Source organism: Lepidochelys kempii, chromosome 9 (assembly GCF_965140265.1).
Source record: "Lepidochelys kempii isolate rLepKem1 chromosome 9, rLepKem1.hap2, whole genome shotgun sequence".
Taxonomy (NCBI): Eukaryota; Metazoa; Chordata; order Testudines; family Cheloniidae; genus Lepidochelys; species Lepidochelys kempii.
The window spans coordinates 17,060,284-17,083,424 of NC_133264.1; the positions used below are offsets into that span (position 1 = coordinate 17,060,284).

Here is a 23,141-nt window from a genome sequence, read left to right on the forward strand (position 1 = left end):
CCTGGTTATAAAAACAGTGTTTGCTACATATTTTGCGAGACCTGACAGCTCAAAATCAGCAGAACAAACAGCCCAACAAATTGCAGTTGATCAACTGGTTTGCACTGAACAGCTGATTTCAAATTTGTGAAGACAGAAACTCTCTGCCAGACAGCAACAACCACAAATGAAAACAGCCAGACAAATCTGGCTTTTAAGGAAAAGAGAACTTCACTTCTAGAGCATGGTACATTCATTTTCCAAGCCATGAAAATGCTTTAAAAGGTGCAACTGATCCTTTATTTCAGAAATGGAAAAGAGAGATACGTAACTTTGTCTATTACAAATATTGCAGTGCCAGTACATGAAAAGTTACAAATGTAAACAAAATTGCTTTACATCATGTATATATAATTCTGCTTTATATTATATCATTTGGTTTGTACATTGGTCATGAGAAACATAGTTGTGACTAATCATCTAATACATAATTGTATTTAAAAGTTCTCCTTTCCCACCTCTTAAGCACCTGTCACTTCACAGACTTTCCAACAAAACATCATGAAAACCAAATAAAACATTTAAAAACAAAGTGGCATAAAAATTAGCTGTATATAAAAGGAATGTTTGCCAACAGACTTTGTTTTACCATTTTTTCCTTCAGCCTAATTGCTGGTAAAATAGCATAAGAACTATATATGAAGGACCCCGTGTTCCTTGTGTTACTTTTCAATTTTGTTTTTCTTTTGAGAGAAGTAATGCTTGCACTGTACCCGAAATTAGTTGGTAAAAGAAAATGACAAGGCTTTTCTGGCTGGTGTAAATACAGAGGATAAAATCCTAATTCCACTGAAGCCAGTGGGAACCTTTCCAGAATGTCATCCCCAACACTTGGCACTGAGATGTCTGTAAATAATTTTCATGTGGAATGTTAGGAAGGAGGTGACAAAGGAGCCACCCACCTAGGTATCCCCGTCCATTGACGAGATAAGCTGGCTTTTAGGACTACTATGCCCAATGAACCAACATAAAATGACACCAGTATAGCAGAGACTTAGGACTATTAGTTCCACCTGTGCAAAATACTGAGCACCTCCACTGTGGTGCTCAACACCATCAGCTCCCTTTGTAGGCAACAGAAATTGCAATGAGTTCAGAATCTGGTCCACTGAATTGTATACCATTGATACTGACATGGAGAGAATGATGGGAAAGTAGCTAAGGAATTCCTGATAATATCCACTATAGGGGGTGGGCGGATAACCAATTAATAAATGTTGCTAAAAACAGTTCTAACTATGTTTGCCAGTCTTCTGAAAGGAGCAAACTGGAGTTCCCAGGATAGATGTGAAGAGGGCATCTTGAAGCAATCCCCATTTCAGTTGATTATGAACCAGATCAAAAGGAAGAAATCCTCTGTGGAAAAGGGAAAACATCAGTGCTCATCAGGCACTAGATTCTTCAGGGGCTTACACACTGGGAAATCTGATGGTGAAAGCAAAGGAGAAAGTGAAAGAGCAGAAATTGATAACTCTAGACCAGATAATCAGAATGAGAAGCAAGCTCCCTGTGTAGCAGGTAATGCTGATACCACAGTGATGGGTGCATTAGAAATAGTATTAAAGAATGAGTGCTTGGTTTTACTGCTAGCCAGAATCCTCTTATTTGTTGTTGATAGCTTATTTTGTATGTGTTGTTTTCTCCTGATTAAGCCACTATCATGCTGTGCCTTATAGTTTGAGAGACACAATGCAACGACTGGGACCCATGTTGCTGAGGCTGGAGGGATAAAGCTTTTGAGTTACCTCCCTCTTGATTCCTAGTGCCAGAAGTCAATATCAGAATCAGCTCATCGGTTGCAGAGTTTCTGTGGGACATCAGCACCTCAAGTGGTAGCTTGGTTTGCTTGCGTTAAAGGTCAGCTTCTGCACACCCTGCTGCTAGAAATTTTAAGACAACAACAAAAGCAGATCACAGAATCACAGAATATCAGGGTTGGAAGGGACCTCAGGAGGTCATCTAGTCCAACCCCCTGCTCAAAGCAGGATATTTCTCAACACTTGATATCGTGAGGCTGGAAATCAATCTTCTAATTTTTGTGTGTATACAAGGTTGCTATTAACCTCTGCACCATGGAAGAAATAAAGCTATCATTGAAAGGCTGGTGGAAGGTGAGGTTTGCAAAAGGGGTGGAGATGGGGTGGAGAGGCAAAATGTAGAAAGAGGGGGTTACTGTTTTTTGTGCAGCTTTTGGCTGCTCATTTTTGGCCAAGGATATTTGCTGGAGGAGTATTTTTACATATTTGCTAAGCGTTCCTGAAGGCCAGGATAGGTGCACTGTTACTTTATGTATGAATTGAAATGAATAAATAAGATGAAAGAGGGGTTGCTGAGCAGACCCAAGACCCACCAAGAGCCACCTCAGTACCTATTGGGCATCCATAAAACAAGGTTAACAGATGGTAGAGACCGTGGTCAGAGCCGTCACTGAAGGACGGGGCAGAAGCCTTGTGGGATTGCACTGCAAGGACTAATTGAACTGGTGATGCTCTGTTGCCTGTGCTTCCAATCTGTACCAGCACAATAACAGGTTGAACCGAGGTGGATAGAATACTTGTGCAGGACAAGTGCAGGGATAATGATACACAGAATACATCCGCTTAGTGATTTACAAGCATTTTGTGTGCTTGAACTGGTGCTGTTAATGTCAAAAGTCTCTAATGTAGACCAGCCCAAAGACTTCCAATGGCAGATTCTTCTCTCATTCAGCATCAGGTACCATCAACCAGAGCATGGTGCACCTGTTCCCATTACTTAGGGTAACTATGGACAATTGACATGGTCCAGAGGTTCCACCAGTAATCTCTAAAATGGGAATGCAGCCATTCCACAAATTCTGCAAGGGTCAGTATGTTTCATTATGTCTTAAGCGGACAGTTGTAGTTACACAAGACAAAATCTCACTGTAGTGGGGTGGTCACCCACTCCGGTCTTAAAGGGCTTAAAACAGCCTAGGAGAGGGCTGTGGCTGGGAGCAAGCAGTTCCCAGGCTGATTGGGGAAGCAGGCTCAGCTATGGCCACACCCCAATCAGGGCTCAGCTGGCCCTTATAAGAGGGCAGTGGGCCAGGAGCACACAAAGTATCCTCTAGTTGCAGAGAGAGATGGGCCTGGCTGTTGGGGAGCCCACCTCAGGTACCTGAGGTGAAGCAGGGCTGGGGAAGGCCAGAGGAGCTGGGAGGCTTGAGATGGGAAAAGCCTCAGGCTGCAGGCTTTGAAGATGGTCTAAAAAAGGGTACTGGAGTTGCAGGGAGCAGCCCACGGGTAGGCAGATGCAGCAGGTCCAAACCCCCCTTGCCTGTGATGATTGGCTTTTGTACTGCAGTCTGCCCCATTGTGTGGGGGCTCAACAGTGACTAGCAGTAGACAAAGACTGAGGTGAGGTGGGGATAGTGGGTGGGTGTTCCCTGGGGAGGGGAGACTCAGAGACTGTGAGGTTACTGCCAGGGGGCAGCACCCTAGGGAAAGGGGCACTAGGGTCCAGGAGGGACACGGGGGCCAGTGGCAAGTGGGACACTGGCTTGCAGAGGGTGCTCTGGAGGCTGGAAGTGCTAATTCTGTGGCACCTCCTGCTGGTGTCTCACGGGGGTGAGTCTTGCCCTGTGATGCGCATCAATAAGATTACTGTTAGGGGTAACAACAATCCTGGTTTTTGGTTATGCAGATGAACCTCCATATCTCATTTCCAAAACAAACACCACATCTGGTATGTGGTGCATTAAGCAGTTCATGCAAAAACTGGGTAAGAAGCCCAACAGCAAGAATATGGACCTAAATAATTGTGCATTAGATGCAACAGATTTAATGGAGCTGGGTAAGCAAGTTTTCCTACCTACTGAAAGCTTCTGGGACAGAGTTTTCTATTCTCATTTGCCAATGAAATAGTCCAACCCCACTCCTTTCTCCTGTGTCTCTGATAATGATACTTATTCAGTATTTTCATCTGGTGATCCCAAAGCATTTTGCAAACATTAAATAACACTTTAAGTCATGCAGCAATGCTGTGAATCGGGTAGATAGGGAAATTGTGCCTCAGTTTCCCTTCTGAAGACAAATCACTCTATCCTGTTACCATATTAGTTTAGAAAAGCACCTCTATATTAAGGCATATTGACACATAACATTCACAAATTAAGTGGGTTATTTTTGCTGCTGTTTTGTTTTTACCTCTAGTTCCTGTGTTACCTTTTCTACCAGAGCTGGAGGAGCTCAATCTTTCCTGGAATGATTTTGTAGGAGGGGCTCTGAAACCCCTTGCTCTTCGGCTCCATCATATGAGTAAGTTAAAAATCCTCCAACTAAACAACTGCAGGTTGACAGCTGAGGATGTTACTTCATTAGGTACAGTATGGCAGTTACATTTACTCTCCAAACAGCTTGTTACCAAGGGTCTATTGTGACCTATTAAATCTATACTTCTATCACACCACAGCAGCCAAAATCTCAATCCGTGTCTCCACACTCACAATGTAAACTCTCGGCTATAAAGAAGTGTAACTCACTTATACTCATGAGTAACTTTATACATAAAATTAGTCCTATTGAGTTCAAAGGGACTATTCATGGGCAAAAAGTCTCTCACATGCAGAATGGCTGAAGAATCAGCTCTTATTTGTGCAAGAGCAACAAAATTACCCAAAGTGGTTTAACATTTTAAGCAACAGGCTTGAAATGCCTATTAGTAGACTGATCAGAATTGGAAGATCAAATCACAGCATGATCAGTTTAGGCCTTTTTCCTTCAGCAACAGATACAGAGAGTTCTGTGCAGATGATGATGTACTGAGATCTTTTGGAAGAGACCTTAAAAACAGATGGCATCTTTTGTAAGAAATTTGGCTAAAATTTGCCTTCCTCTCACTGTTTTGCTCTAATTGGCTGAAACCAGCCACCCAACAAAGGGTGAAGTTCCATTTTAGAGATGGTATTTGTATAAGAAGCCCTGATCTTGCAAACACTTACAACTGAACGTAGAATTTACTACTGTGAGTTCATTGTGAACATACAAAGGAAGGGCAAACCTAGTGGCGTTTGAGGCTCTGCAAAGTTTATGGATTATTTTGAAGTTCACAAACTGTCATGAGCTAGAGTCTGCTTTTAATTTATTATTTTTTTCACTCCTTTTTTATACTTTTTTTTCTTGTTTTATATTTTATCTGCCAGTGGATATTTTTCCCCCTCTATCCTGTCTCTGCCCCTTTTTCCACCGCAGCCTTTGCTTAAGGGGATGCAAACCTGATGATAGCTGAGTTGAACTTTCAAATCACGGCTGGATTTGAAATTAAGCAAAATGAACGTGTCCAGCATTAATTTTTATAGCTGTAAATGCAACTATAACGGTAATTGCTGTTTCAAGACTTTAGTCCAGATCAGGACTTCAGTTTTATTTTTAGGGCTATGGAATACCAAAGTTGAAGTCTGGAGGCCTGATTTTCATCTTGCTTACACCAATGTAAATTAGGTATACTTTCCTTGAAGCCAGTGAAGTTACCCTGATGTAAAAAAGGTTTAAGAATCAAACCGTAGGCCTTTGGCATGTACTTTAGAGCTTATTTATTTATCCGTCCATGATGCATTTTGAGAACAGTATGCACATTTGGTGATAAAATGGTTAAACTAAACAGGTGCCTGTTTGAATATATGTCTGCTTTTGAAAAAGCAGGGGGTTGCATTGGATGTGTTCACAGTAAGAAAACATAGGCCTGAAAACACAATTATTGAACCATACTCTGTTTCTTGTAGAAGCTCTGACTAACTTGTGTGAGAAGTGGAAGAAAACTGTTATTCATAGTCATTGTCCTTTTATTTATCTTTAGGGTGGAAAAGGTGTCTGGAATGTAAGTTGCTCCACCAAACATTAACACGTTGCACTGCTTAGGACAAACACCTTCTCAATGCAAAAACTCTGGTCCATTTTCAAGATCTGGGAAATTATTCTAAGTAGATTAAAAAAACAATTAGGCCTGAAAAGCTCTGTGTAAGCTCGAAAGCTTGTCTCTCTCTCTGACAGAAGTTGGTCCAATAAGATATCTCACCATCTTGTGTGTCTCAAAAATTAGGAGGCATTTTAAGGGGTCTCTCTCTCTCTCTGACTTCTATACTCATTTAGTACAGAACAACAGGCATGGTTATTTTTGTATTACAAACCATATAGTTTTCAGAGTAACAGCCATGTTAGTCTGTATTCGCAAAAAGAAAAGGAGTACTTGTGGCACCTTAGAAACTAATTTATTTGAGCAGAAGCTTTCATGAGCTACAGCTCACTTCATCGGATGCATACTGTGGAAACTGCAGAAGACATTATATACACAGAGACCATGAAACAATACCTCCTCCCACCCCACTCTCCTTCTGGTAATAGCTTATCTAAAGTGATCACTCTCCTTGGGGAGGAGGTATTGTTTCATGGTCTCTGTGTATATAATGTCTTCTGCAGTTTCCACGGTATGCATCCGATGAAGTGAGCTGTAGCTCACGAAAGCTTCTGCTCAAATAAATTGGTTAGTCTTTAAGGTGCCACAAGTAAACCATATAGTTATAATTTATTATTAAAACAGTCATATGAGGATTTCCCCATTAAACTATAACTGTAAATTATCATGTTGGTAATTAAAAAAAACAAATCTTCCTTTGTTTTTAACATCCCAAAATTGCATTTACATGTAGGCTGACCAACTGATTTCAGTTGGGAACTAGTTTAAACTAACAACATTTTTTGTTTTTTCCCCAAAAAGGAGCTAGCCTTTTAACCATTGTGTACTATAGTTCATAACTATTACTTCAGTCAGAATGCACACTAGGTGTCCCTTTTGAAGCATGAGATTTGCAATTAAATATTAGCATTTCTTTGAAATGCTAACACTTTTCATTGCCATGCCAATGGCAGTAAAGAGATGAGATGACGAGCTACCTCTGAGTGCACGTAAGATGGCTGGTGCCTGCATACTTTGATTCAAATCCAGGTTTAACTGGAGACAGCCAGTTTGAGTCTAAGGGCTTGTCTATACTATCTGCCAGATCAGCAAGCAGCGATTGATCCAGCGGGGGTTGATTTATCGCATCTAGTCTAGACGCGATAAATCAACCGCTGAGCGCTCTCCTGTCAACTCCGGTACTCCACCAGAGCAAGAGGCACAGGCGGAGTCGACGGGAGAGCGTCAGCTGTCAACTCACCGCAATGAAGACGACATGGTGAGTAGATCTAAGTATGTCGACTTCAGCTACATTATTCACATAGCTGAAGTTGCATAACTTAGGTTCCCCTGTCCCCTCCCTCCCTCCCTCCCACAGTGTAGACCTGGCCTAAACAATGTTTAAGTGGCATCTTTTTGCCAGAAATGATGCTTTTAAAGGTTCAAAAACAGCTATACGAGGACTTCTTTCTTCTTAGCTCTGCACTTATCCAAGATGGCCTCAGTGTTGCCAAATCTCATGATTTTGTCATGTCTCATGATTATTTTTCTTAAAGCTCCAGCTCCTGGAGTCAAGGGGATATGTAATGATTTCAGCCTTCATTCTTAAAGGAAAAAATAAGTTTCTAGCCCTTGTGGCTGTGGAGAAAGCTTCAAAATGTGACTCCAGAGCACTCTAAAGGCTCAAGCAGAAGGCAAATAAACACCAAATCTATTTTTACATAATCTCATGATTGTGAAGCCTATCTCGTGATTTTTGGTGAGCTGGACGTGTGATTTTTTTTTTTTAACATTTGGGGTTGGCAATACTGTGGTCCCCAGATGCAGTTCAGAGGGAGTTGGAAATTTTCCCAGATGTCTACAAAAGCAGAGCTGTAAAGGATAAGCCATACAGATCTCCCATTTACACTGGTTTCCCTGTAGATTACAGAACCTGGGTCATTGACACAGGTCTACAGGGAAACTCAAGCAATGTGGTATTTTTTCTGAGGCCAGGCTAAGGGTATGTCTTCACTACCAATGTTAAAGCCCTGCTGCAACAGCACTTTAACATGGCTGTGAAGCCGTGGCACCAGCGCTGGAAGAGAGCTCTCCCAGTGCTGTAAAAAAAACCACCCCCACGAGGGGAGTAGATACCAGCACTGGGAGCACGGCTCCCAGTGCTGGTGCACTGTCTACACCACCACTTTACAGCGCTGAAACTTGCATCGCTCAGGGGGATGTTTTTTCACACCCCCGAGCGAGAAAGTTTCAGCGCTGTAAAGTGGCAGTGTAAACAAGGCCTAAGTGTCAGGGGTGGAGAGTAGGAGGTGGGTGTGTGTTACAAGATGTGTATTTATGCAACAGCAAATCACCTCCTGACTTGCACTTTCTTTTTCAAAGACGAAAACACAACCGCATAATTAAAATGAGAATTAAATGACTAGTGACATCCTTTCATATTGTGTCAAACTGTATTTTTATCTTGTACTCAAAATAGTATCTAGAATGGTTCGTCTTAGACTTCTGGGCTCTTTGTAACAGGAGAGGCACTTGAAACCATTCCTCATCTTGAAGAACTGGATTTATCCTGGAATAATAACATAGGTGGAAAACTATCCCTCTTGACCAAAAGATTCCAGACAGGCTGCAAGATCAAAATCCTAAAATTTACAGATTGCAGTCTAACAACAAAAGATGGAGAATCTCTAGGTAAGTGTATTTCACATACCTATGTTGAAATACTGGCTCCTCAGACCTGCAACTATTTTGGTTTCAGTTTTGGCATTTTACAAGAATCAATATTAAGCTTAGTATTGATTGAAAGTTATTAAATTTCTGGCTGTCCACTATAACAGTATCTGTATTGGTTTCCAAAGAAGCCCTTTTTGTTAACCTATGAGGTCAGATGATTTTGTGGTTATAGCATGGTGTTGGGAGGAAGGATTTCTGGGTTTGAATCTCAGGACTGCCTGTGATTTCCTGTCTGACCTTGGGCAAGTCACTTAGGCCAAAATTTTCAAAGCTGAGAGTCTAAAGTTAGACAATTGTGTATTTAAGCACGTGCATAAAAATGGCCTGATTTTCAGAGATCTGGAGACTCTTCAAACAGAGACTAAGGCCTGGTCTACACTGGGGTGAGACTGATCTAAGTTATGCAACTTCAGCTATGTTAATAAACTAGTTTGCAAAACTAGCTGAGTTATGATACTTCTCTTTTCCCTCTACACCCACCCCATAACTGAATACTGTGTTCTTTTGAAGTGATTCTGTATTTTGAAAACCTTTTTTTGTCTAAAGGGAAACTTTTGTGCTATGAGCTAAAGATAAAGGATTAAACCTTCTTCCCACTCCCCAAAGCTAGAATAGCTCCAGTGGGTGGTCTGTATTCAAAATATATATAGTTTATCCTTTTGCATTAGAATGTTCTCTTCCCTTCACTGTTCCTTATATAGTTCTTTGTATTTTTTTCCACTTTCTCATCCTACTGTTTCACTGATTTTTATTTCTCTAGTCCCGCCTTACTCCTTTTTTCACTGTTTCTTAAGCAGAACATGAACCCAATGAATCTAAATCAAACATTTGAACCCATGTTAGTGTGTCTGAATGCAGACAAAACAAGTTGGCTCAATCCTGCTTTATAGTGGGGTTTTCTGCAATATCCTTCCAGTAAATCTGGTAACTAACCAATTCTGTTTTCCTTTTTTTTTTTTTTTCAGCGGAGGTTCTAAATGTCCTCCATGACCTTGAAGTATTAGATATTTCTTTTAACAGAAACATTTGCTGCAGTCTGAAGAGTATTGCTCAGGAATTGAAAAATGTGCCAGTTTTGAAAGAATTAAATTTGCACATGTGTGGATTAAAGCAAGATGGCTTCCAGCATTTAGGCTAGTCTAGATTTAGAGTGATTTAGATTTGGAATACCAAATCTAAAACCCATCTAATAAAATGTCTAGGCTAAAGGCAATGAAATAGGTATTTTGTGTGATAGAAATCATAAGAATATCAAATATTGATAGATAATTATTCTCTTCTGTTTGGGGACAGTCTGTTTCCTTTAATAAACAACTTTCAGCACCAATTTCTTGGTTCAAAGTCATCTTAAGGGGCTAGTAACACAGGATATGTCTACATTGCAATGTGAGCCCAGGGTTAGTGGGACTTGAGTCAGCTGACCCATGTTAGGGAACCCTGGCCTTAAGCATCTATACTGTATTTTAACACTGGGTTAAGACTTTTGTGACCCATGCTCAAACTTAGGGCTCTGCACGCTGCAGTGTGGATGCCAGACCCAAGCCAAAAAAATCATATCCCAGAGTCGCTAGTGCTTCGCCCTCCCCACCTCCTGAAATGTGGCTGCTCTGGCCCTAGGAATGTGGTGCACTGTGGGGAAACTTTACTACCTGGCCTGCACATTACCAGGAACCAGCTTGCTTTGCAAAAAGCTTGACCGGTTCCCTTTTCCTTTGCAAACGAAGGAGGTTCTCTGATAGTATGCTTGCAGATTGGTGATCAGAACAGAATGGGTTAATGCTGACCTGAGCTGCTGCCATTTGCCAGGGAGGCAGGTTTGAGGGGCTTCCATTTTCAATAGTGGTTTGCCAATTGTTGAGTGAGAGAGGACTAAGTTAGTTGTCCCATGGAATTGTGGGATACTTCTGGATGACTCCTGGAACCTGAGTCAAGCAGGGCTGTGACTACACTGTAAAGCAATAGGGCTTGGATCCTGGGCCCCAGCTTGACTTGAGCTTGGACCCTCCAGCCCTGCAGGGTTCTGGGTCCCTGGGTCCGAATCCTACATTATACTAACCCAGATGCCCAGGCTCAAGCATGAGCTTACATTACAGTATCGACACACCCTAAAAGTCCTGAAGTCTGTCCAAATTATCTTTGTCTAGTTCCTAGCAGACTAATTATTCACCACACAACTCCGTATCACAAGTGGTGCTATTTGGCACCCTTGATGGTTTTCTCAGTAAATAGACTGTAACATTAATGGGTATGAAGGGGGAGCTGCTCTCTCACTTTTGGGTGGTTCTTTTAGAGTAAGGTTGAGTGACATTGGTGGGAAGAGCTTTGCAATGTTGACTGACTTCTGACGTAACTACACAGAAAACCTCATTCTCCAGAGCTGTCATTCTGACACCTTTCACAAATATTAATACTAGAGTAAACAAACATTAAGTCCAGTCTGCCTTGTGTGTTAGAATAGTCAGTGACCATGAATTCTGCCTTTTTCATTTTAGACAGGGCTTTCCAGTACTTACCAGAGCTAAACAAATTAGACCTATTGTGCAATAAAGAGATTGGTGGAGGGTTTAAGGATTCAGCAACTCATTTGGCCGGTTTTAAAGACCTAGAAGTCCTGGATCTCCACCGGTGCTGTGTAACAGAAGAGGACATGGTGGTTCTCAGTAAGAACATTGTTAGAAAATTCATTAAGAATATAAATGTTTTTAACTTTGAAAATTTCTCATAGGCAGAAAATAGACTCCACCTCCATCAGATTTTAATAGTCAGGACTAGTTTATCCACACAGATTTGGTATTGCAGTGATTGTGGTGAACAGCTAGCCTTTTGGTTAAGGTACAGGACTGATTATCTTGGGCTAGTCACATGGGGGCTGATCTTGAGAGGTGCTAAGAACCTGCAATTTCCCTCATTCAGCACCTTAGGACTTGCCTAAACTTAAATGCTACAGGAGTACCCCTGCAGCTGACCCATTGTAGCACTTCAGACACTACCTATGCTGACAGGAGGGATTCTCCCATTGGCACAGGTAATCCACCCCCCACAAGAGGTGGTTGGAAGAATTCTTCTGTTGACCTAGTGCTGTCTACACAGGGACTTAAGTTGGCTTCACTACACCTCTCAGGGCATGGATTTTTCCCCACAGTTAAACAGATTTAATTTTCTGGTGTAGACCAGGCCTTAGATAGCCTCATGTGTAAAACAGAGCTAGTAACAGTTACTTGCCTCTCAGATTTTGAGAGGCTTAATTCATTAATGCTCATAAAGTACTTTGAGATGCTTGAATGGAGAGAAAATACTGTTAGAATATTATTTTTGATAGGCCACAACACTAAGGGGCATTTCTCAATGCAAGTGACATAAGCCCATTTGGACAGATGTCCACATCATAGACACTAGCATCAACTAGGCAATCTTGTTTTTTCGTTAGTTGATCACCCTGGAGAAACCAAGGGCCAGATCCTCAGAAGGTGTAGTTGGCATGACTCCCAGGGATGAATGCACATGAAAATTGAACTCTCCTGTGACCCATAGTGGTAACTCCATATCAGGGCAGAAAAAAGTACAGTGGCAGGGTGGTGTGGGGAAAGCTTGCACTGCTGTTCTTCGAAGAAACTGATTTTATTCTCCAGGGCTTGTTCAAACCCTGTTCTAGAGCACTAATTTCACTTCCTATTACAGGAAATACACAGTTCACCTCCCACCAAGGAGATGGTTTAGTTTCTTTGTTTTCTGTTACCATTGTATTTTGACATGAATTTTAACCTTTAGAGTAAAAAAAAATAAAATAAAATAAAAAAATCCCATGACTTGAAGCATACAAGCTTGGTCTTCCTATGAGGAAGATACTGTGAAAAGCTACAGATGAAGTAATACTAGTAAGGAGGGGAGTTAACTTAATCATTTTAGTAATAATTTTCAGTCCTGGTGATTTTTTTTCATTTGATGCACATGTAATAGGACTTTGATAACGAACTACTGGTATATAGTATATGAACATATACTACTTGAGGTTAGCAAAGGCAGTGAGATTTGGATATAGATTCCCCCATTAATTTTAATAGGAGTTGTATGTTTAAACCCCCTAGTTGGCTTTGAAAATCTTAGCCACTCTGTCTGTTGGAGGCCAGACTCTGACACCCTTACTCAACGCTAAGTAGTACCTACTCCTTGAGTAGCCCTATTGAATACAATGGGACTATTTATGGGGTAAAGTATTACTCAGCATGTGTAAGGGTGTCAGAGTCTGGCAGTATGTTTTGGGTTGAGTGATAAATAAAATTGTAGCAAATAAAACTACAGCTATATAGTCATTTAGGATCACGACTAATAAATATTGTGTATTTTTAAAGCACAGGTGATACCTTTACTCTCGAGTCTTCAGGAGCTGAATTTATCATCCAATAAAAACATTTGGAGTGTCTTCCAACTACCTTTTTAGCAGGCTCAGATTTTTACCAAAGTTGAAATCTGTGGTCGTCAGCAGTTGCTCTTTAGGGGAAGATTCTTTTGCGTCACTAGGTAGGAATGTTTTTTAAACTATTATATATTCTCTGTATGCAGCAAGATGCGATAATGCAGTGGTTTTGCATTGTCCTTTGATGGGATTCAGCAGATCTGTGGTTGAATTGTGGCTTTGGTCATGAGTAAAAATGTATCTTTTGGTCTCACCCTTGGCTCTGTCTGCCCATGTCACAAAACCATCACAGAATTTGACCTGTCTGCAAAGGGAAGTCTGAAAGTGGAATACCAGCAGTACTATAGGTCAGGACTTAAGTGCATTGTAACAGCTTCTGATCACATGCCTGAAGGATTAATAGGACTACATTAAAATGTATTAATTTTAGAAAAGAATGCTAAAGTGTATGATCTCATACTGTGCTGGAATTTTAATCATTAGTGGGCAGACCTTGTAGTAATTATCCATTTAATACTGATGTCTTAATATTTACCACTCCTAAGTGCAAAGGGATCTTGACACATGCCCATAAGAGACCCATAGTCGTGAGCATATACCTTTATGTTTGAGTAAAGTTTTTTTGCATCCGATGAAGTGAGCTGTAGCTCACGAAAGCTTATGCTCAAATAAATTGGTTAGTCTCTAAGGTGCCACAAGTCCTCCTTTTCTTTTTCTTTTTTTTCCATCTCTAGGTACCAACAGAAACTTTCTGGCCTCCAAGTAAGCAGCATGTGTGCAAATCAAGAGCCTATAAAAGGGATTATAGTAAATGTTGCATACAGAAAAGAGAACCTGTTACTGCTTGCTCTACTGAAGTCAATAGCAAAATTTCCACTGACTTCAGAGGAATCAGAATCAGGCTAGCACTGGCTTGAGGTCTTTGCAGGCAATGTGCTAAAGAAGCATAAAATGTTATAGAATGGTGATTTCTTGATATCTTCAAGTCAGCATTGTCAGAAAATGTAACGAATCTCACCTTGCATAAATGGGTTTGCAGCAAGAACTGCTCCCTTTAAATTGTCATAAAATGGTCAAAAGTGCTCTTTTTACATTAAATTTACTTCAGTGGGGCAGGATCAGGCCAATATTGCTAATGTAAAACAAAACAATCCATCTGTGATGGGTTGGGTTTCACCCAGGCCAGTAAGGGGTTCAGTTAACACCTGCCTTGCAGCTCTGGGTGCTTAAATGCTATATTGCTGTGTGGCCCACAGACAGAAATGACCTGTGCCTGCCAATGGTGAGGGTAGGGAGGGGCAGAGTGAGGGCAGCTAGCTTCAGCAATGTTCCTGAACATGCTCAGTCCATGTGAACATGCTCAATACAAGCCAAGCAGCAAATCTGTGAGGGGACACATGACCCTGTATGCCCACAGACTTGACATCAACAGTCCACATTCAAGCTTGCTGATCACATCTTGGCTTTCACTTCCCTGTTACTCTGACAGGGGGTCTCAACAACCCTTCCAGCCCCAAGTTCTCCTGCAAAAATGTCTCTGCTATAGGGTTGCCATCCCTCCAGGATTGGCCTGGAGTCTCCAGGAATGAAAGATTAATCTTTCATTGAGGATTATGTGATGTGATGAGACCTCCCAGGAATATGTACAACCAAAATTGGCAACCCTATTCTGCAGTGCACAGCTTCACACACATAGTACTCACAAAACCCTTTCAGGTTTGCTGCTCCTATCGAGACAATACACAGCAGCCTGTTAGTTTAACTGGGGTTAACATATCCTTCCCTTCAATCACAGTGCAAGCTGGTTTATAGTAAAACCAAAACAAATTTATTAGCAAAAGGACATAGGTTTAAGTATAGAAGGAATAAGGATAGAAATGGTTACAAACAAAAGTTAAAATACTCTACTTAAACTGAAACACAACTTAACAAACTAGTCTTTTGTTCATAGTTTTCTTACCGTAGTCATTCTTCCAGTATGGCTGGCTAGTCCTTAGTCAGAATCCAAATACAAAGTTCACAGCACTTGGTTTCTTTGTCTGCTCAGATAAAGGATAACTTAGGGGTTCTCTCACTCTTTATAGCCCAGTAAAAATCTGAAATGTATACTTCTGAAGTGTATCCCCAGATCAAGTTCCTTTCCCCTGGGGCTGTAGACACAATGTTTAGTGTAAATACAGGGCTGGCTTCTCTCCCACTTGTGATTTTTTTTTTTTTTTTTTTTTTTACAATGCAAATGATCTTCCTGCAACCTCTGATACAAATGAATAGGCCTCTGTCCTTGGGCACACCTGGCTTGAGGGGTCGGCCCCTTTTCTTTGTCAGGAAAAACCTGTTTATCAACTACCCCTTTTAAAATGATTTAAATATATTTTAGTGACCTATTTCTAGCACAGCTGGATGCACTGAACTGGTCAGGCCAGCTGACACATCACTGCTGCGTATCGGGGAGCTCCAGGACATCTGACACTGGGATGCCCATAGGGTCACACGTTCCCAACCCCTTTTAAGGAAGACGGCTCAAGGACTTGTCTGTTAAATACCCATTCTATATGTGAAAAATCAAATGTTGAACTCTTTAGGGAGTATGTGAGATTTTATTTTGTCTAACTTTTACTGAGATCCAATAAGCCTACGTTCTAAGCACAAGTAAGTAGGCAACATACTTAACCTATTTTCAGGTGAATACATGGTGAAATGTCTACTAAGGCCACGATTTCTGTTAGTAAGCAGAAGTTCCTGGTGTTAATCTTTTCAGCTGAGACTGCCCTTCACCTCCCTGAACTGGAGATATTAGACCTTTCTTGGAATAAATGCGTTGGTGGGAACCTAAAGCTGCTTTTGGAAGCACTAAAGCTTGCAACAGAGATTCGAACGTTGAGACTGAGCAGCTGTAGCTTGGTGGCTGAGGATCTGACTCTTTTAGGTATGTATAATGTGATGTTTACTAGCAGGCAAGCAGCTGCTGCATTTATACCACAATTCAGAGACTTGTTCCTTAGGTAGAGCAGATTTATGCATTAATCAGATGACAGGAGGCAGAATGCGGCAGTATCTTTCCACCAGGGAATTTTCATCCTGCTGATGAGGGATATTTACTCAGTACTTTACACAGTGACAGGGCAAAAACTGAAGAGTGTAGACAATACTGGAAAAATATGCAGGGATCCATTTTAGCTGAGCTATTTGTATTACTTCACAAATGCAACACTTAGAAAAATAAAATGTACAATATAAACACTAGATTTAAAAGCGGCAAATAGTCCTGTGGCACTATAAGGTGCCACATGACTTAGTCTGGATCTGTAAAAGCAGCAAACACGGCTACCCCTCTGATACTAGATTTAAAGCCACTTCTGAGAAGTTTTATATTGCACAACCAGTATTTCCGGGCTCAGTAACTCCAGCTAAATTATATTTTAACAGCATTACGTGTAACTGTAGTGGTGCCAAATCTCTGGATGTTAGGTGTTTTTGTGAAAAGCCCCAACTCCTGGAGTCCATGTTGTTAGAGGAGAATATCAGCTTGTTTAAAAAGTAAACTTTTAGCCCTCTTAGTTGCTGAGAAATGCTGGAAAATGCGAATCCTGAAGTCTCAAACACCAGAAATCAAATTAAAATTTCTCATAATTTTTTTAAAAACCTCCTGATTTTTAAGTCAGTCTCTTGATTTTTGGGGGCCTGACACATGACTTTTGAATGCTTGGAGTTGGCAGTACAGTAATAGCTGCTTTAAAACATTTTGGGTCGCTGTAGACCACACAATGGTAAAAAAATGCTTGAGCCCTATTGACCCTACAGCCTTCACTATTACTACCACTGACCAAATGGCACCACTGGTAAATTACAGGTCCTAATTTTCTTAAGGAAGACAAGACTTAACTCCCATTAGCTTTTCAGAATTAGGCATGGCTCTTTCAACATTTCTCTCTCCAGATCTCACTGTAAAATCTTCCTGCTGGTTTTGTCCTATGCTTGATGCTAAACTCCCTCTGACTGATCCATCATGAGGTTGCCACACAGTTTTAACCGAACACCTTTGTAATTCCTTTAGTTCCCTTTGAATTGCATGTTGGAAACTACACACCACCTTTTGCGATAAAATAGGCTTTGTGAGACCAATAGCAAGTATCTCTCTGATTTTGTTTGAGCAACATGTTTCGTATCACTGAGTTAGTAACCATTGCCATAGTTTATTGCTAAAGGACCATAAATAACATGGTAGTAAAAGAGCACTATTCTTAGTCATACGATTTTTTTTAAACAATATTTGTAAGTATATATTCAATGTGTATTCCAATATCTAATTCTTTCAGCATTAGAGGTCCAAGGTGGGCATCTAGCCAAATTACAGAAGCTAGATCTGAATTATAATGACACTGTTTCTGATGAAGGATGGGCCACTTTCTTTCAAGGCTTAACTGCACTCAAAGAACTTTCAGAGTTGGATGTCAGTCTTTGGCCATCATCTTGTCGTGACTGTGGAATGTGGTTCAGCAAGTTGCTAACAGATTTGTCAAAGCTGCCTGCATTCACAGAGATAGGGATGCAAAGGTGGGCCCTTCCGGAATCACAGCAGAGGCAAATGGAAAGCTTTAATCAGGACACTAAAAGGAATGTTCACTTTGACTATTGATGCAGGGCCTTGGTTTCTGAAAAGGTCTTTCCAAGTAGCACATGCATTCTGTATTCTGGGATTCTGACTCAGAAAATAGCCTTTTTTTTTTTGTTACTAGAAATCTGTTTTCATTGTGTCTCTTGAAATAGTTGCGAATTATACCGTTATTTAACCTGTGAAATACACAGATAAACTCCAAATGTCTGGGTATGTAAGGAAGGTCTGTCTTATATACATATCTAACTGTTTTTAATAAGCTACATTTAAAATGTGAGCCTCTTCTGCCTCATTTGTGGTAATGCCCTTTTGTCATAAATATAAAGGGAAGGGTAAACACCTTTAAATCCCTCCTGGCCAGAGGAAAAACCCTTTCACCTGTAAAGGGTTAAGAAGCTAAGATAACCTCGCTGGCACCTGACCAAAATGACCAATGAGGAGACAAGATACTTTCAAAGCTGGGGGGGGACAAAGGGTTCTCTCGGTCTGAGAGTTGTTTTTGCCGGGACCAGAGCAGGAATGCAGGTCAGAACTCCTGTAAAGGGCTAATAAGCAATCTAGTTAGATATGGGTTAGATTCTGTTTTGTTTAAATGGCTGATAGAATAAGTTGTGCTGAATGGAATGTGTATTAAGGTTTTGCCGAGAGGGATTCTCTGTTTTGAATCTGATTACCCTGTAAGGTATTTTCCCATCCTGATTTTACAGAGGTGATTCTCTTACCTTTTCTTTAATTAAAATTCTTCTTTTAAGAACCTGATTGCTTTTTCATTGTTCTTAAGATCCAAGGGTTTGGGTCTGTGTTCACCTGTGCAAATTGAGGATTTTTATCAAGCCTTCCCCAGGAAAGGGGGTGTAGGGCTTGGGGGGGGGGGGAATATGGGGGGAAAGACGTTTCCAAGTGGGCTCTTTCCCTGTTATATTTGTTAGACGCTTGGTGGTGGCAGCAATAAAGTCCAGGGACAAAAGGTAAAATAGCTTGTACCTTGGGGAAGTTTTAACCTAAGCTGGTAAAAATAAGCTTAGGGGGTTTTTCATGCAGGTCCCCATATCTGTACCCTAGAGTTCAGAGTGGGGAAAGGAATCTTGACACCCTTAGACATATCTGCTGATAGAAAGGTTGGAGCACCTTGGAATACTTATTCATAATTCAGGACTGCACACAATTCTGGCCCTTGTATGGTATGCCAATGACATATGGGGGCCATAAAAGGACCACAGCATAGGGGGCATGCTGGGGATCGGTGTGGGCAGGGCAGTAGTATGCTTATAACTCTCCATGCTGCAGTGATGCTGGACTGCAGAGCAAGTCATAGGCATTCTGGGTATGACTGTAACAAATTACAGGATCCCTTGGGGCTCTTCCTGCTTATGTGAGGGTCTGATTAAGCCCCTGCCACAGCCTTTATTGCCCTCTAGCTAGACTACTCTGTGTTGCCTATCTCAGTAGGTACAGCCATGGAGTCTAGCCATTACCATTAAGGGGTCTGATCCACTGCTCACTGAAAGCAATGGGAGTCTGTGATGCACTGTCCTCCTCACACCAGCCCTGAGAGAGTTGAATTAGGACAGGTGAGCCCAATCTATCAGTTAAGCTCCAAATAGGGGAGGTTTACATTGCTTGGAGAAAAAAGAAAAGGAGTACTTTTGACACCTTAGAGACTAACCAATTTAGTCTCATTTCATCGGCTGCATCCGATGTAGCTCACGAAAGCTTATGCTCAAATAAATTGGTTAGTCTCTAAGGTGCCACGAGTACTCCTTTTTCTTTTTGCGAATACAGACTAACACGGCTGTTACTCTGAAACCTGTCATTGCTTGGAGGACACTAATTAGGAAGAAGCTCAATTGTGAGGGAAGAGGCAGGGCTTCTATAAAGCCAGGAAGCTGGCAACAGAGATGAGTTTGCAGATCTTCTCCCTGGGATACGGGAGAAGATGTATGGTAGGAAGGGGTCCAGGGATGAGAGCAATAAGGTGGGTGTAAACACAGACCTTAATGGCTTGGTACAGTACCCTGAAGTGGAACCTAGAGTAGAGGGTGGGCCTAGGTTCCCCTACCATCCACTGCAGAGTGGTACTGCTAGGAGCTCTGAATGGGAAGACTGCCTGAGTTATTGTGGGAGTAAGCTAGTCAAGACAGCAGGTGTGAGGCCTGCCTGATGCTGCTGGTAAAACCGAGACCTTAAGAGACTCCCCTAGAAGAGGAAATCACAGTGTGATCTGGCTGGAGGGCTGAATCACAAAGCAGCTGTGTTGCAAGTTTGTGGAGTGGAAGGAGAGTGGCATGTGGGAAGAGAAGAAAGGAGTTGCTGAACCAGCTGGAGCTAATTGCCAGCAGGAGGTGCTATCCAGTGGTGAGTAGAACACCCCCTGTCAGAGTCCTCCTAATGACTCCTCTGAGCAGGGGTGCAGGGATGGGGGTTATGGCCCCCATCAGTTTTTTACTAGCTGGAGGGTGAGTGATGGGTGGAGAGAGGTGGGGCTTCTGGGGAAGGGTGGTGGTGGGATGCTTGGGGGGAAGGATGCCAGTGGCCCCCCACTTTAGGGAGCTTCTGCTCCTGCCTCTGGGTCCTGGCTCAGGCCCATAGCGCATGTATTACATGTTTTGATATGCAGCACAAGCCTCCCATCACATTCTCACAATGTCCCTGTGAAGCAGGTACTATTAAGATTCATCTTTCTGCTTTACAGATGAAGAAAATCAACACAAAGAAGTTGAGTGCTTTACTCTAGGCCATATAGCAAAACAGGGCAGAATAATCAGGAACAGAGTTTAGGATTTCCTGGTGCCCAGTCTTAAACTCAGCCCATCTGACCCATTAAACCAAGGAGCTGACTAGTGTAAAGTAACCCTTCTGTTTTGTTTGCTAGGGCCAGACTCACCTACCCTCGCTCATGTTAATTGCTGCCTTACAAAGGGCCAGATTTTGCAACATGTACTTATGTTGAGTAGCACCTTAGTCCACAAGATGCCCCAATGACTTTAAGGGGATTATTTGTAAAGTAAGGTACATTTACTAAGTGGTAGTATCAGAAGCTGCCCCCTAAGTGAGGAGTCCTATTGAAATCATGGGACAAACAGAGTAATAAAAAGTACTGCTCAATTAGCCCTGAGAACTCCATGCAGAAACCTTTTCCCAGTGGCAAAGACACACTAGGATCATTCTCAGCCCAAGTCACTTACCTCAGGAAGGAGCCCCTGCCGGAAACCACTTCTGTTCAGGAGTTTAGTATGTTGAAGATTCTTTGGCAGCATTGAGCACTGCTATACTGGGGGGATTAATTTCTGTAGAGGAAAATCCTCTTCTGGCTAGTCAATATGAGTAACAGCTGAATATGCTGCTGCTTTGTTTACTCTTCCCATACTGAATTACTACACTGTTTACTCTGATTTCATTGGGGCATCTCTGAACTTCCTTGTTCTTGTCACAGCTTGATTGTAAAAATGTACTTTACTATCCCTCAGGAGGCAAAACTGAGATCAAATTGTACGTTTGGTCAGACATGGCACAAAAAGTTAGTTTGTAATCAATTGTTTTCAGAAGAGAAATTCTGTAAAGGTGAACACTGATAATTCAAACATTAAAAAGACGCAAAGAGCATCAGTTTATGTTCCACTCAGGATTAACACTTACTACTTGAAGCCTATGCTGTAAGTGTGTCCATTTCTAGCAATAAATATGCCAGGAGAATCTTCTAATATGGAGGCACTGAAAACATTCCAACATGAGTTTTAACACACTTTATGTGGCATTGAGATAACATTACAATGATCTACTGAAACACCTCTCTCTCTTGCTACACCTCATAGCAAGTATCCAAGACCTGACAAGTATTTTTCTGATATCTCCAAACCCCCAGCTTCTCATGATTGTCCTCAATGTGGAAACCCTTGTCCATCTGCAGGTTGTCTCTTCCCTTGATTACAGTAATCTCCTACAGCAATTCACATCTGCCAAAAGTCCTAGCTCTCCTTCAAATCCCCCCTCTCTTCCAGCAACACCCTCTTCAATCAGTCCTGTATCCTCCCTAACTTGAATTATTGTTTTGTGTCATGTCTCATTTTATTTAGTCTGCAAGGTTTTTAAGGGTCAAAAACATGACTTACTTATTTGTTCGTCTGGTTTTTTAAAAAAAATCTTACCAAAAAACCCCTTTGTATGAGCTCCAGGGGCCTTAACAGCAATTATGTTCCCAATCTATTAAAATATCATCTAGTAACCCAATACAATGGAAGTATTTGCATGCCAACTCAAAGAGCAGCAAAACTCCATCCCACTCCACCCAAAGTGCCCTGGCCCCTGCTTTCATCAGAAGACCTATTAAATAGATGACTTTTGCAGGGAGTTTTGAAGGTCAACAATCTATTGACCAAATCCTTAGTTGTGGAATGTAGGCCCAGCCCTAGAAACATTCTATCTGATTGCCCATGCTTCTTACATCCCTTCAGGGAGTACTGCATATCTAGGGTTACCATACCTCTGGGTTTTCCCAGATAAGACTCTTTTTTTTTTTAATTCTCAGCCTGGGCAGATTTTTCAAATAAGAAGCAATGTCTGGGATTTTTGTGGCACAGCTCAGAAAGCACTGTCTCTGTGCCCCAATTGGTCCCTTCCCTGTAGCTACAGCTGCTGTATCCTACCTACCCAGGCCCTGGCTCCCAGCTCTGGCGCAGGGGAGAGGCCCACAGGGAGGTACTGCCTCCTGGGCCTGTGCCAGCTGCCCTGCCACTGTGACAGGGAGTGAGGCCTCAGGTACCCCCTTCAGGTCCCCCACAGCAGTGTTCTCTTTCTGGGAACCTGAAATATGGTGACCCTACCATACCCCTCCTTTGTGTGAGCCAATGGGGAAGGGCCAGTGCCCTATCTTTTCCCCACCTCTAGTACATGCTGGGAGGGAGCAGGACTTCAATTTTCGCCTTACACAGACCACCCAAGTGCTTCCACCCATTCATGCTCTGTGAAGCAGCATATGGGCTAGTCACAGCCTGGCTCTCAGTTTCGATTCAGGCCTTACCCAGGTAAATCTCTCAGTGAAGTCAAGGGAAGGATGCCTTGCCTGAGCAGTACTAAATCAAAACTAGGCAGTGATTCAGAGTATGGCCCTCTGCTTGTGGACTGCGGTTGTGTAAATGTGTAGTAATGTGTAAATGGGTTATACTAGCACACTAGAAACATCCATCAATTGCTCTATATGAGCAGGGGCACATTAATATGTGAAATCCAGAAATCACAGGACCATTTTGTAGTTTTCAAATTCACTATGTGCTGCAAATAAGCCTTTTATATGAAGACAATTTGCAACTGCGTGTATTGTTTTTGGGACTAGACATAAATCTGAGGACCTGACAATTTGCAGTTATTAAATGCTGTGACTAGACCTACTCAAAATTTTTAATTAAAAAGGGACATTTTTGCAAAAATCTAGAA

General features: G+C 41.8%; 2 protein-coding genes across 2 annotated transcripts in view; one reads left to right on the forward strand and one right to left on the reverse strand.

Moving 5' to 3' along the window:
* The window catches only part of GPR160 (G protein-coupled receptor 160), a 660,951-nt gene that overhangs the window by 154,937 nt on the left and 482,873 nt on the right, over positions 1-23,141 (reverse strand). The gene's annotated exons all lie outside the window — the stretch shown is intronic.
* LRRC31 (leucine rich repeat containing 31) lies at positions 1,239-18,398 on the forward strand. Its single transcript, XM_073359418.1, is given in 8 exon segments — positions 1,239-1,557; positions 4,212-4,379; positions 8,473-8,640; positions 11,175-11,342; positions 13,032-13,093; positions 13,095-13,200; positions 15,855-16,022; positions 17,413-18,398. Coding segments are annotated over 8 exon segments (1,464 nt in total). The 5' UTR covers positions 1,239-1,253; the 3' UTR covers positions 17,733-18,398.